Below are 11,607 nucleotides of genomic sequence, written 5' to 3'. Positions count from 1 at the left end.
AAGGAGGGGGCTTTGTAGAAAACGAAGCGTTTGAGAGAGGCGGGGCATATAGGACCTACAATAATGTACAGTATTTGAAAAATAATGTGTTTTTTGAACATTAAAGCATGTCAACATATTCTGTTACACCAAATACACAAAATAATGATCTTTAAAAAAGCATCATATGACCCCTTTAAATAATAGTCATGCATTGTTAATTGTGCACAAAAAACAAAGAAAGGACATTTTTTTTGGATCATACACACGATTAAACTTGGAAAAAACAAATTTTTTGAGCACTCAAATTCAGCATCAGGAAATGTAAACATTCAAGGACGAATTATGTTGTTTAAAAGCATGTCTACTAAAGCAATAACCATCTTTTACTGTCAGTATTTTCAGCAGTCCATTGACAGTGTTTTATGTCATTGATAACTCTTGCGTCTCTCCTCTGCTGCAGCTCAATACATTAAAGCTAGCACTAGAAGGAGTGGAGAAGGAGCGGGATTTCTACTTTGGGAAGCTGAGAGAGGTGGAGCTGTTGTGTCAGGAGCAGGGCCAGGACAACGGGCCCTTCGTGGAGAGACTCATGGAGGTGCTGTACTCTGCAGACGAGGTTAGTACTTCAGTTCAAGTTCTTTTTCAGCTCTTTCTTTCTCTGTCTGTCTGTCTACTTTCTGCTTTTTAATAAAACATCACACAAATTATTATTATTTTTTATAAGAAATCACATTCATTTATATTTTATATATATATATTTATATATTACATTTTGTGCTCTTTTTTTCTTTTAATAAAATCTTAACACCATTCACAAATTATTATTATTATTATTATTATTATTACTATTTTTATGTTCTTTTAATACATCAAACCTATTTAAATTAATTGTTTTAGATAGGTCTTTAACAAAACATCACACCATATAATATTAGTAATTTTAATGTTTTTTATTTTATTTATTACTTTCTTTTTTGTTTTAATAAAATAGACCTTTATTGTTTATTTTTCATATTCATATTCTACACTTGCATAGCATTTTCCCCCTGAAGTCCACTTATTATGTTGGTCAAGGCCAAAAAATGGTCATAATTTTTCATGATTATTTTTCTCCCTCTATATTGCACCGGCTACTTTTCTATAAATTACCTGTTATTTTTTAACACATTTTGTACTACTACTCTAGTTCAAACTGTCATTCAGTACTGAATAGATGTACGTCTGAATGGTCATAAATCAATATACTCTTTAGTTGTGACATCATAATTATGATGATCTGTAAAAGACCCTTTTTTGCTGTGTTTTTGATCTTGTTTCTTGTGCTGTAACCCTACAAATCAAGTGCTTCTGTCTCATACATAGTGCAGTTTTTCATGGTTCATAACAGACAAACTGACTAATGTTATCTAATATGACAAGATCTTCAAAAATAACTAACAACAAACAACTGTGTGTGTGCAGGAGGCAGGCGGAGAGGAGCATGAGGCTCCGGCTCAGGAGGAGGATGTCCCTGACGACACACAGGACGAATACTGAACAGCTATCAATCAAACAGACACCTGAACATACATGCACTCAGTCAGAAAACTGCTTTTGGGTTCATTTCCTTCAACTCATGACGGTTTATTTCTCATTTGCTCTCGTGATAAAGGAATGAGACAAATTGGCCAAATATTCAAACGTGTCTCTTTTTTTCATTTTGAAGCCGTTTAAATTGCATCTTGAATAATTGCATTATGAACATGTCATCTGACAGCAGCATAAATGGTGAATCTTGTTTGTGTGAAGCCCATGATAACCACCGCACATCAGATGTGACGTATCAAACCATTACATTTTAAAATATTACAACAAGAGTAGCTCAAAGAGCTACCAATACAGTTTGTGAAATATCGCCTCCTGGTAGATTCCTCAAGAAGACTAACCATTGGTTACCACGGTAAATTTAGCATTATAACCTAATGCTCACTGGTAATATAAACCAATGTGATTCATTTGGAAACAATGCTCAATTTGTCTCCATATTAGATTAAATATACTCATTTTTTTGGCTAAATGTGTCTCAGCTTATCACAGTGTTTGATAGGAAGCATATTATTTGAACTGTGCAATCCGTATTCTGCGTCTAAACATGTTTTACTTTATATGTACAGTAAAAAAATCAGGCGTCATCTGAATAAAACAATGCATATTGAAGATTTTTTGTTAACTATTGTTCTAAAGCACAAGTCTTCTGAACAGAAAACAGCATTCTCGTGATCTGATACTCGTCAATATTCTCCACAGGTCAACGCTTATGTCATTTATTATTGTGTACAATGAGAAGGAATGTAAACAAATGTACTGTTAATAATTATAAATAGACAATGTTTTTCTTTTTATTTCCCTCACAGTATCTCCCCTTATGCATTCCCCAAATGTGTTGCATGTTTGCATTTTATTTGTGAATAACTTGACCTGCTTTTTACATATTTAATAAAAAAAATAAGAAAACAAAATGATGGTTTTTGTATGTTTAACTTGCTGTTTAAAATCTCTGGAGATATGATAGGCTTGCCCTAATAAAACCCTTTCGCTTTCAAAAGGAATAAATCATTTGTTTTTATTATGATTAAGATTTAGGGTAAAATGATTCTTTTTGTCCAATATAGTAGACATATGTTTTGTTTAATATCTCTGAGATCATGAATACCACTGTTTTAAGTAAAACACCAAATGTTTGACCCTGGTCATTAATATAAAGAAAATATGCAATCGAAACTCCTTCAGCGTGCTGTATGGAGAAGTTTAGGGTTTGGACAAGAGTTTTACTTTGAATTGCTTTTAAAAAATATTCGACAAATCACACAAATTAGCATATTTTATGGAAAAGGAACAGGTTTATTATTTTTCAGTTATCGTTAGTATTTTATTTATTAGTTTTTCATGTAAATAAACGTCTTCAGAGAACAGAGTATGATTTTCTTTGACAAATACATTACAGACGATTTTATTTATTTAGTCGATAATATTATTATTATAAAAAAAAAAAAAAAAATTTAGAAATTGTGACCCGATCTCTTGGATCTTGTGCTCAGATCATAAAGCGTTTCTGGCCGCCAGGTGTCAGTAGCGCGCGGCCTCACGAACTGAAAGAGCGGGAGAGACGAAGCGAAGAAGAAACTACCTGTGCTGCAGTTTAGTGAGCTACAATACGAACAATGTAAACAGTTATCATTTAATAAGGAAATAATCCCTATTTGAGGAAAGAGACAGTTGTAAAACGCTTGCTTAACATCATGGGCAAGGTAAGCGATCAATAAACACCTTGTAAACAGACTTTCTCAAACTTTTAATATGTTTCAGATGTTAGGGAGAACCACTTGTATACTTTTATACACTTGTCAGTCCAGTCGAAGTGTTTTTATCCTCTACACATCATTACAGCATGGAGTAGTAATAGTTTAAACTCCGTGGAACTAGAAATATAAATAAAAAAATTAAGCTAAGAAAAGAGAACAATAAAAGAGACCCATCTATGTATTTATAAGTCAAAAAATGGACACGCCTACTCATATTTTACTTATTAATAAATAATGCCATGAAAACTAATATGCATAAATAATATGCATTGTAAACGTAAGTACAAGAATTATGTAGTGAGCATAAAATGTTAAAAACCACTAAACAATTTTATTTGAGCTTTTATTTGAACCCTTAATTATTAAAAAAAAAATATATTAAAAAAATTATTATTACATTTTGTATCAATTGATTTTAATTATATATTGTGCATATGTGGTTTCAGCGCAAGAGAAACCTGGACATGGGAGGTGTGTGTTATTCCCAGACGATGTGAAAGACTTTCAGAAAGGCGGGAAAAGCATCTGCCAGAACGTCCACACCTGCCACAAAGTCCTGGGGAAAATGTGGCGACAGTTTCCTGGACACTCCCGTCATCCAGGTGCCTTAAACTAGACGTGCGTAATGCCATCTGTCTGTTACACAGATGCTCTGAACATCAGCTGTTTGTGTTTCAGAAGCTGCAAACATCAGAGAAGAAGAGCAGAAGCACACGTAAAGTGGCTCTGACGTCTGTTACTGGTAATAGAACAGATTCATCAATCTAAAAATTGCAAAGATTAATAATCAGTTAGAGATTTATTTAAGATTGAGATAAATGCAACAATATTATAATTCGAATATATTTGGGCTTTTTAATGTTATATAAAGAAGTTAGGTTCACCAAGGCTGCATTTATTTGATCAATAAATACAGTAAAAACAGTAATTTTATTAAATATAATTACTATTTTTTTTATGTTTAAAATGTAGTTTATTCCTGTGATCAAAGCTGAATTTTCAGCATCATTACTCCAGTCTTCAGTGTCACATGATCCTTCAGAAATCATTCTAATATGCTGATTTGCTGCTCAGAAAACATTTATTTTTATTATCAATGTTGAAAACAGTTGTGCTGCTTCATATTTTTGTGGAAACTCGTACCGGTTTTTTTAAAGGATTATTTGATGAATAGAAAGTTCAAAAGAACAGCATTTTGTTTTGAAATAGAAATCCTTATAAATGTCTTTACTATCACTTTTGATCAATTGAATTCATCCTTGCTAAATAGTATTTATTTAATTTATTAAATAAATACTATTTAAATTTAAGGGAATACTATATACTATTAAATTAAATTAATATACTATATTAATTTAAGCGAATAGAGATGCTGGCACAGATGAACCGGTTCACATTGCCTGGAGCTCCAGTGAAGAGGAAGAATCAGACAGAGATAGTCATCCTCCTCCTCGACTGAATGTCACACAGGCACCACAGCCACCCAGAGCACACAAACAACATCTTGTTGACTATTACAGATGTCTGCAGATGTTCAGCACTGGTGTAGGTGAGAACAGAGACATTTTTTGGTAGTTATGTGGATGAATCGTTCAGGAGTTTCATTTGACCCATGATTTCAGGGCTTAACAATAAGGATTGCCCGAATATTACAGCGTTTTGGGCCAGTCTGTCTTATTTTTTTTTTTTTTTTTTGATAGTCTATGCATAATTAAAAATTACATTTGTGTGTGGAAAATGTGTAAAAAAGATTTTTTTAAATAAATGTGTAAATTATAAATGTAACATTACAATTCTAAATGTAAATAAAAATATTTAATACAAATTTTTTTTTGGGGGGGGGGTTGGGATCCATTCTGTTTGAAATACACATCCTGAATTGTAAAACATCAGATGAAATCCCAAAAAATAAATTATGCAGGTGCTTTATATGGCAGAATACTTTTGAGTAAAACAGAATTTAGCGGCATTAAAGAATGAATATTTTTGATTCCCTCATAACGTTATTCCTCATGTTTCTCATTTAAAGAGTGTTAAAGTACGTTACTCAACAAGTGAAGTGTAATTATTACTTGACAAGTGCTATCAGGAATGTGGAGTGATGTAAAAATATTCTCGTCCAATCAGAACCTTTTGCTCTGGATGCAATGCTAGACCTTCAAAACTGTAGTTTAATATGCACTGGCTTGTTATTTAATCCCAGTAACCTGCTGCTTTTGCCCTCAGAGACAGATGACCTGCCCACTATTGATTCAGACAGTGAGATAGAGGAAGAGAATTCAGCTTCAAAAGAACACACTGACTTTCTAAATCCTGTTGCCGTAAGTATGTTTTATCTTTACATTGGCAGAATCATTTTACATGTATTAAGGTAATTTCGTTTTAACATTAAAAGAAGAAAACAATTATTTTACGTTTTTTAAAAAAAGAAAAAGAAAAGAAAAATTTTGGATCAGGTGAGATGTTGTACCGGACACATTGTTACTCAGTAGGGGGCGCAATGATTCCTCAGACAAGAAATCTTAAGCGTTCATCAGGGTTCTCAATGTCCCTGCTCCATTTAGGACTGAACTTTGGCCTGAATATTTATTTGCAACCTTTCTTGGTATTAGTTTATTAATATTTGACATCTTGTAGAGTACATATGTCACTCAAGTCATCTGAATATAAGATCAATTGTGACTCAATGGTCATGTCATATTACTTTCCACATGACACATGAAATTAAGTAATGACTTTAGTTTTAAATCGCATAAAGGTAAATAATGCTGGTCTAACTCAGATATGTTGATATGCCAATTCAAAATGATTGTTTTCACCATTAGAAGTGACAGTACAATGCATTAGCAATTGCCACTAATATGCATCTTATAGTTATATAGTATTATATGTAATGGATATTGCATCTGAAAGTCAAAGTGGAGTACAAGTCTTTTCTGAGATGTCTTAGACATGCTAAATGAAATAAAGCAAAAGAAGTTTCTAGAGTTAGATTAGAAATATACCTATGCTTTGTAGTGCACTCTGGTGTGACAATGTAAATTAGATGAGGCACTGAAGGTCGATTAGGTAGTTCAATAACTGTGCCTAGCTTAGCACCTGTAATGGTAGTAAAGTGGTTATGAGTTGGGTTGCGAACACAGTGATTTCAGGATCAGTCCTCAGTTGATCCAGGTACTGGAGAAGTACTGAGATCTCAGTCTTGCTTTCATCATTGTGGTCATGAGCCAGACACTTAAAAGGATTCAAAAAATGAAAAATCCTGTCATCATTTAATCATCCTCATCTGGCTATTTTGAAATATATATGTATTTTTTTTTAAGAAGAAGAAGAATGGTACAACTGCTTTTGTTCATACAGTGAAAGTCAATGCGTCCAAAACATCATTGGATCCCATTGACTTTCATTGTATGGACAAAAGCAGTAGCAGAATTCTTCAGAATGTCTTTTTGGTTCCGCAGAATGAAAGTCAATAAGTTTTGGAATGACTTGGGGGTGATTAAATGATGACCGAATTTTAATTTTGGAATAATCTAGTTCAAATATATCCTGATGTTTTATCCCAGGAATGTTATTCCCGGCATCTGTGTCATCAGCAATGACATCATCATGAAGTGATCTGTCTTATGCTAGTGATCTTTGACCATGATTATCATAATTCAGCATGATGCATCTTATTGTCATAATGGTACAATTCACAGTTACTGTAAATTACATGCAAATTTGTCATGTTGAAGAGGTATTATGCAGCACTGCATAAACACAGCTTTGATTTGACTCATTAATAGTTGGAATAGTTGGAAGGCATCACATCACACATTGGTGAAACATTCAAAGGTTTTTCCTTGTAGTTTAGTCTGGTCATGTGGCGCAGATCCAAATTATAATTTGAGAACACTCCAGAACTCAAAGATTTCTTTGTCATCGGAAATGTTTGGGTCATCAAAAAAAAAAAAAAAAAAACTTGAAAGACTCTTTAGAAATGGTTCTCTGAATCATTTAGCCTTAATTAGGTCAAGGAACCTTAAAAATTTAGATCAGTGGTTCTCATCTAGTTTTGCCGCACCTTAAATTTCAATCAAACTCAGTAATTGATTGTTGTAGACATTCCCTCAAAATTAAACCCTGAAGTTGAATAAATAATAATATTCATAAAACCAACATATTTATTTAAAAGATCAAATATAATAAAAATATTTAAATTATTATTTAAATATCAATAATAGTTTTTTTATTATTAAAATGAATAAATAAATAAATTATTATAAATAATTACAACATTAATAATTAATTAATTAATATTAATCTCTGCAGTCAGTTATTCACCATACAGAATACATTGTGGCTGGTGCAAATCATGTTTATCTTTGTGAGTGAACCAGTATTTTATGTATTTTTGAGTCATATTTTCTTTCACCTCATGCAGTTCATGCTTTTTGAGAATGTGGTATGTCATTAAAACTATCCATGTTGACATCTATATAATTTGTCTAGCTTCACCAAGTGACAGATGAATTTGTGCCAAAATACCATAGAGTTTTATTGAACGTCTTTGACGTCAACAACAGAAGATATGGGAAGAATTTCCCCCACTGATCAGAACTAGAATAGACCAGTTTTTGGATTAAAAAAAAGTCGACGACCCCCAATCTAGAGCATCTTTGAAACATCATTTTTTAATTTTCCCAAGGTGTCATGAAGAATACTGCAACATCTCTATCTGAAACGTCTGTCAGCCTTGAACTCTTCCAAATCACATCAATGTTTAGCACTTATTCTCATGCCTGCTTTTAAAAATGTCTTTTAAATTAGCCCTGCTTCCTGGATTCAAGATTGAAACCATTTGTTTAAAAAAACGGATTGTTTACTTGCCCGGCCTACGCTGGAAAAATGTTTTGTGTCCTTTTACAGCAAGAGAGGAAAAAAACAGACATGCATCTAGACATTAATCACATGTTGCTTTATTTCTCAATTAATTACACCTGCATTTCTACCTATAATTAATTTCCTTATATTTTCCTGCAATTACAAACCAAACATGGGCGTCCTTGATGACACACTTTTCTGTGGCCTGGCATCCCTCTCCGTTAACGCAGCGGTTCCGTCCTGTTCCCGCTGGTTTGGGAACTGCCCCTATATGACGTTTCTAAATTAGACCAAAAAAAAAAAAGTGGGAGTGAGATAGATTTGATAGAGCAAAAAGTTTGTGTACTCCTCCATTCATTTTGAGCCAGTGCAGGGTGAACACATTTTTGAGCTTGGGCCAGGAACATAGTGTACTGCGCAGAGAGAGAAAGACGGAGAGCGCGCGTAGTGCACTGTTCGCTGGCAGGCTGCCCTGCAGGGTCAAGTTGATTCAAATAAAAGAGTGTGTAGGCTGTTCGGCGGGCTGGAATGCCGTTCGTGTCTCCACATGATAATAAGGCAGCCGATTTTTTCCACTAGAAAACCAGTTTGTGACAATGCAACCACAAACACTCACACACACAAACATAACCCCCTCCCATTCCTTTGACGTCCGTCTTTTACGGCCTGTCATAAGGTAAATGAGTCATATATCACATATCATCGGGCCCGGGTCGTATCTTCAGGTCTATCTGTGGAATGTATCTTCTGTCTTTCTTTTTCTATTGTTTGTTTGAGGGTGTGTGCTTTGTCAGGGCTGGATGTCCCTCGTCACATCTCAGATTGCCTAGTTTGTAGATTTTCCCATAATGCATTTAGAATCGATGCTGTAATTTTCACAAAGGACAGGATTTGCGTGCAGTGTACAGATATTCCAATGATCAGTCCAAAGCAGAGCATAAGAAAGACACACACACACATATATATTCCAAAGTTGTAATTATAACATTCCAAAGTTGTAATGTTTGTAATTTTTAGGCCTGGAAATGGGTTTAGAAATTAGGACTATGTAAATGTAATTATAAATTAAATTGGGCATTGATATATTTATTGACATAATATTTATATAAAATACAACATATCCAAATATGCCATAATGGAAATATCTATCTGTCTGTCTGTCTGTCTCTCTCTCTCTCTCAAATATGACATAATAAAATACATTAAATGGATAAAATATTTGGATAATAATCGGATAAAACTGCTCTGTTGGTGCATCTATGTAAAGTCATTTTTAATATCCAGATGCACTACTTTTCTAGATATTCTCTGTTCTTTTTTTAATGTAGGTCTATGACATTTTATTTTTTACGCCTTTTTTATCTCCTATTTATTATTTATTTGAAGAAACCCTTAACCCTAATTATGAGCAACAATAATAACAGTGATTGTTGCCTTAGCAAGCACCACTAACAAGTTCAACAATATGCAACTCACAAAGCCAGTGATTTTAGATTTAGTAACTAAAAGGCAAGTGTCGTACGTGGGAAGCATGGGTGGGAGTTGCATGTGGATTGAGAGTTCAGTGGCAGTACTTTAGAAGACTGATTCCAAGCCTTTTCCAGAGGGCAGAGGTTGAAATTAATGCAGTGCTGGATAGGTAGATGCTCAGATAGTGCTCTCAAGGCCCCTTTGGAATTACGATATGTGCAGGAGGATAGAATTAATGGGAGGTCATTGAGTTCTTGTTTTTTAGCTTCCCACCTTTGCCCTTCTCACTTATTTTCTTCTCTAGCATCCATGTGAGACGTGAGTTTGAATGATGATCATGTTGTACAAGGTACTGGTTCATATCTTGAGGTTTTTGGCTTTGCTTTGGTGGCCCTCAGCCATCTAAAGACTTTTTAAAGGTTCTGTTCATTTTTAAGGCTCAGCTAGAAACTCTTTCGACTTTCATATCCCAGCATAACATGTGAATAAGGTGAAAACACAGGCTGCCATTTTTTGTAACACCTGTTTAGTCTGTAATTTCACTTTGACAGCATGGCGGCAGCCTGTCAGGAGGCATCATTCAGGTCCCATAATTTGTGTAATTGTGGACCGAGAGTTTTCCAAGAGTTTTGTGTGCGTTTAGCTTGAGGAGTGAGTACCTATAAGATTAATTGTTAAATTAATTGGCCTCCAGGCAGATGGGCAGTGAAGGTCGAACACTCAGGGCGTTTTTTTCTTGAAAGTCTTTGTGCTGAAAGCATTCAGTCACAATATTATGTCAAGGTTTTTGACTTTTCACTTTTAATGTTAATTTTATAATCAAACTTAGAGACATTAAGAAAGATCTTTATGAGCCAGACCTTGAACTAGAGGCTTCAGTTAGTTTTTGACCTTGAGGTTCAAGGTTCGAATCTGACATGTATCATATCCCTATTTGTCGTGCATCATATTCCTTCTCTCTCTCTCTCCAAAATAATTCTTGTATCTGCTCTTCTGTCAGTAAAAAGTTGCAAAAGCCCCCAAAATAAAATAGAAAACGCCTTTTAAAAAGTATTTTCATGCATGTGATGTTCCTCATTTGTAAGTGCCAAAAGATTATAGTATTTATTGATATTTTGAACTACATTTTATTTTTATATTTCCCGTTTTCGTTTTAATTGGTTTAATTTTTTGTTTTATGCAGCTTATTTCTTTAAAATAATTCTGTTTAGCTTTTTTCAGATTTAGTTTTAGTAATTTTAGTACTTAATCTTAAACTTATTTTATTTAAGTTGATTGCCAAGGCAACATTTCTATTTCTATTGTTTTTTTTTGTTTTTTTTTTCATTTTAAGTTTAGTCTTTCCTTTTAATATTTATATTTTATATATTTCAAATATAAATAAGTAAATGTCTTCATGTCCTTTCATTGCATATGAATGTATTAAAGTAATATTTATACTATTTTTTTACAATATTATTGTGTTTATTGATATTTTGAAGAAGCTTTCATTTTAAAATTTCGTTTTCATTTTAATTTTAGTTTAAAATTTTGTATCTTTTACGTACTTTTGTCATTTTTATTTATTTTTATAATATAAATTTGTTTAGCTTTTAATTTATTTTTATTTCAGTTTTTGTAATTTTAGTACTTCAATTTAAACCTAAGTTTATCTAATTTTAATTATTCTAATTTTAATTTTTTTAAGTTCAAAGGCACAATGTGTAAGATTTTTTTTAATTAAAATATCCAAAAACCATTAGAACAGTGTTATATATTTTGCTGACTTGTGTACTTACATTATCCCAAATGTTTCGAAGAATGTTTAAATCCAGAGAAATAAGCAATTTTATCTAGTGACACGGAGCGTGTCCATAGTGTCATTGTGTCGCATGCCAATGACGCCATAACCCCTCGATTTCCGGTTTTGTTTTGTTTTGTGGAAAACATGGAAACACCAAAGACGCTT

General features: G+C 33.2%; 1 protein-coding gene across 2 annotated transcripts in view; it reads left to right on the top strand.

Annotated features, from left to right (window-relative positions):
* LOC107717366 (microtubule-associated protein RP/EB family member 2-like) overlaps positions 1 to 2,050 on the top strand; it is a 19,383-nt gene extending 17,333 nt beyond the window's left edge. For both annotated transcript variants that reach the window (XM_016524095.1, XM_016524086.1), the window contains exons 6-7: positions 443 to 598; positions 1,444 to 2,050. In XM_016524095.1, the coding sequence (XP_016379581.1) occupies positions 443 to 598; positions 1,444 to 1,518 (231 nt within the window). In that variant the 3' untranslated portion in view covers positions 1,519 to 2,050. The remainder of the gene's footprint in view (positions 1 to 442; positions 599 to 1,443) is intronic.
* Positions 2,051 to 11,607: the final 9,557 nt, after the last annotated feature.

Source organism: Sinocyclocheilus rhinocerous, unplaced genomic scaffold, assembly GCF_001515625.1.
Source record: "Sinocyclocheilus rhinocerous isolate Xijiao unplaced genomic scaffold, SAMN03320098_v1.1 scaffold1694, whole genome shotgun sequence".
Taxonomy (NCBI): Eukaryota; Metazoa; Chordata; class Actinopteri; order Cypriniformes; family Cyprinidae; genus Sinocyclocheilus; species Sinocyclocheilus rhinocerous.
This window is presented reverse-complemented; position numbering and strand designations above follow the sequence as displayed.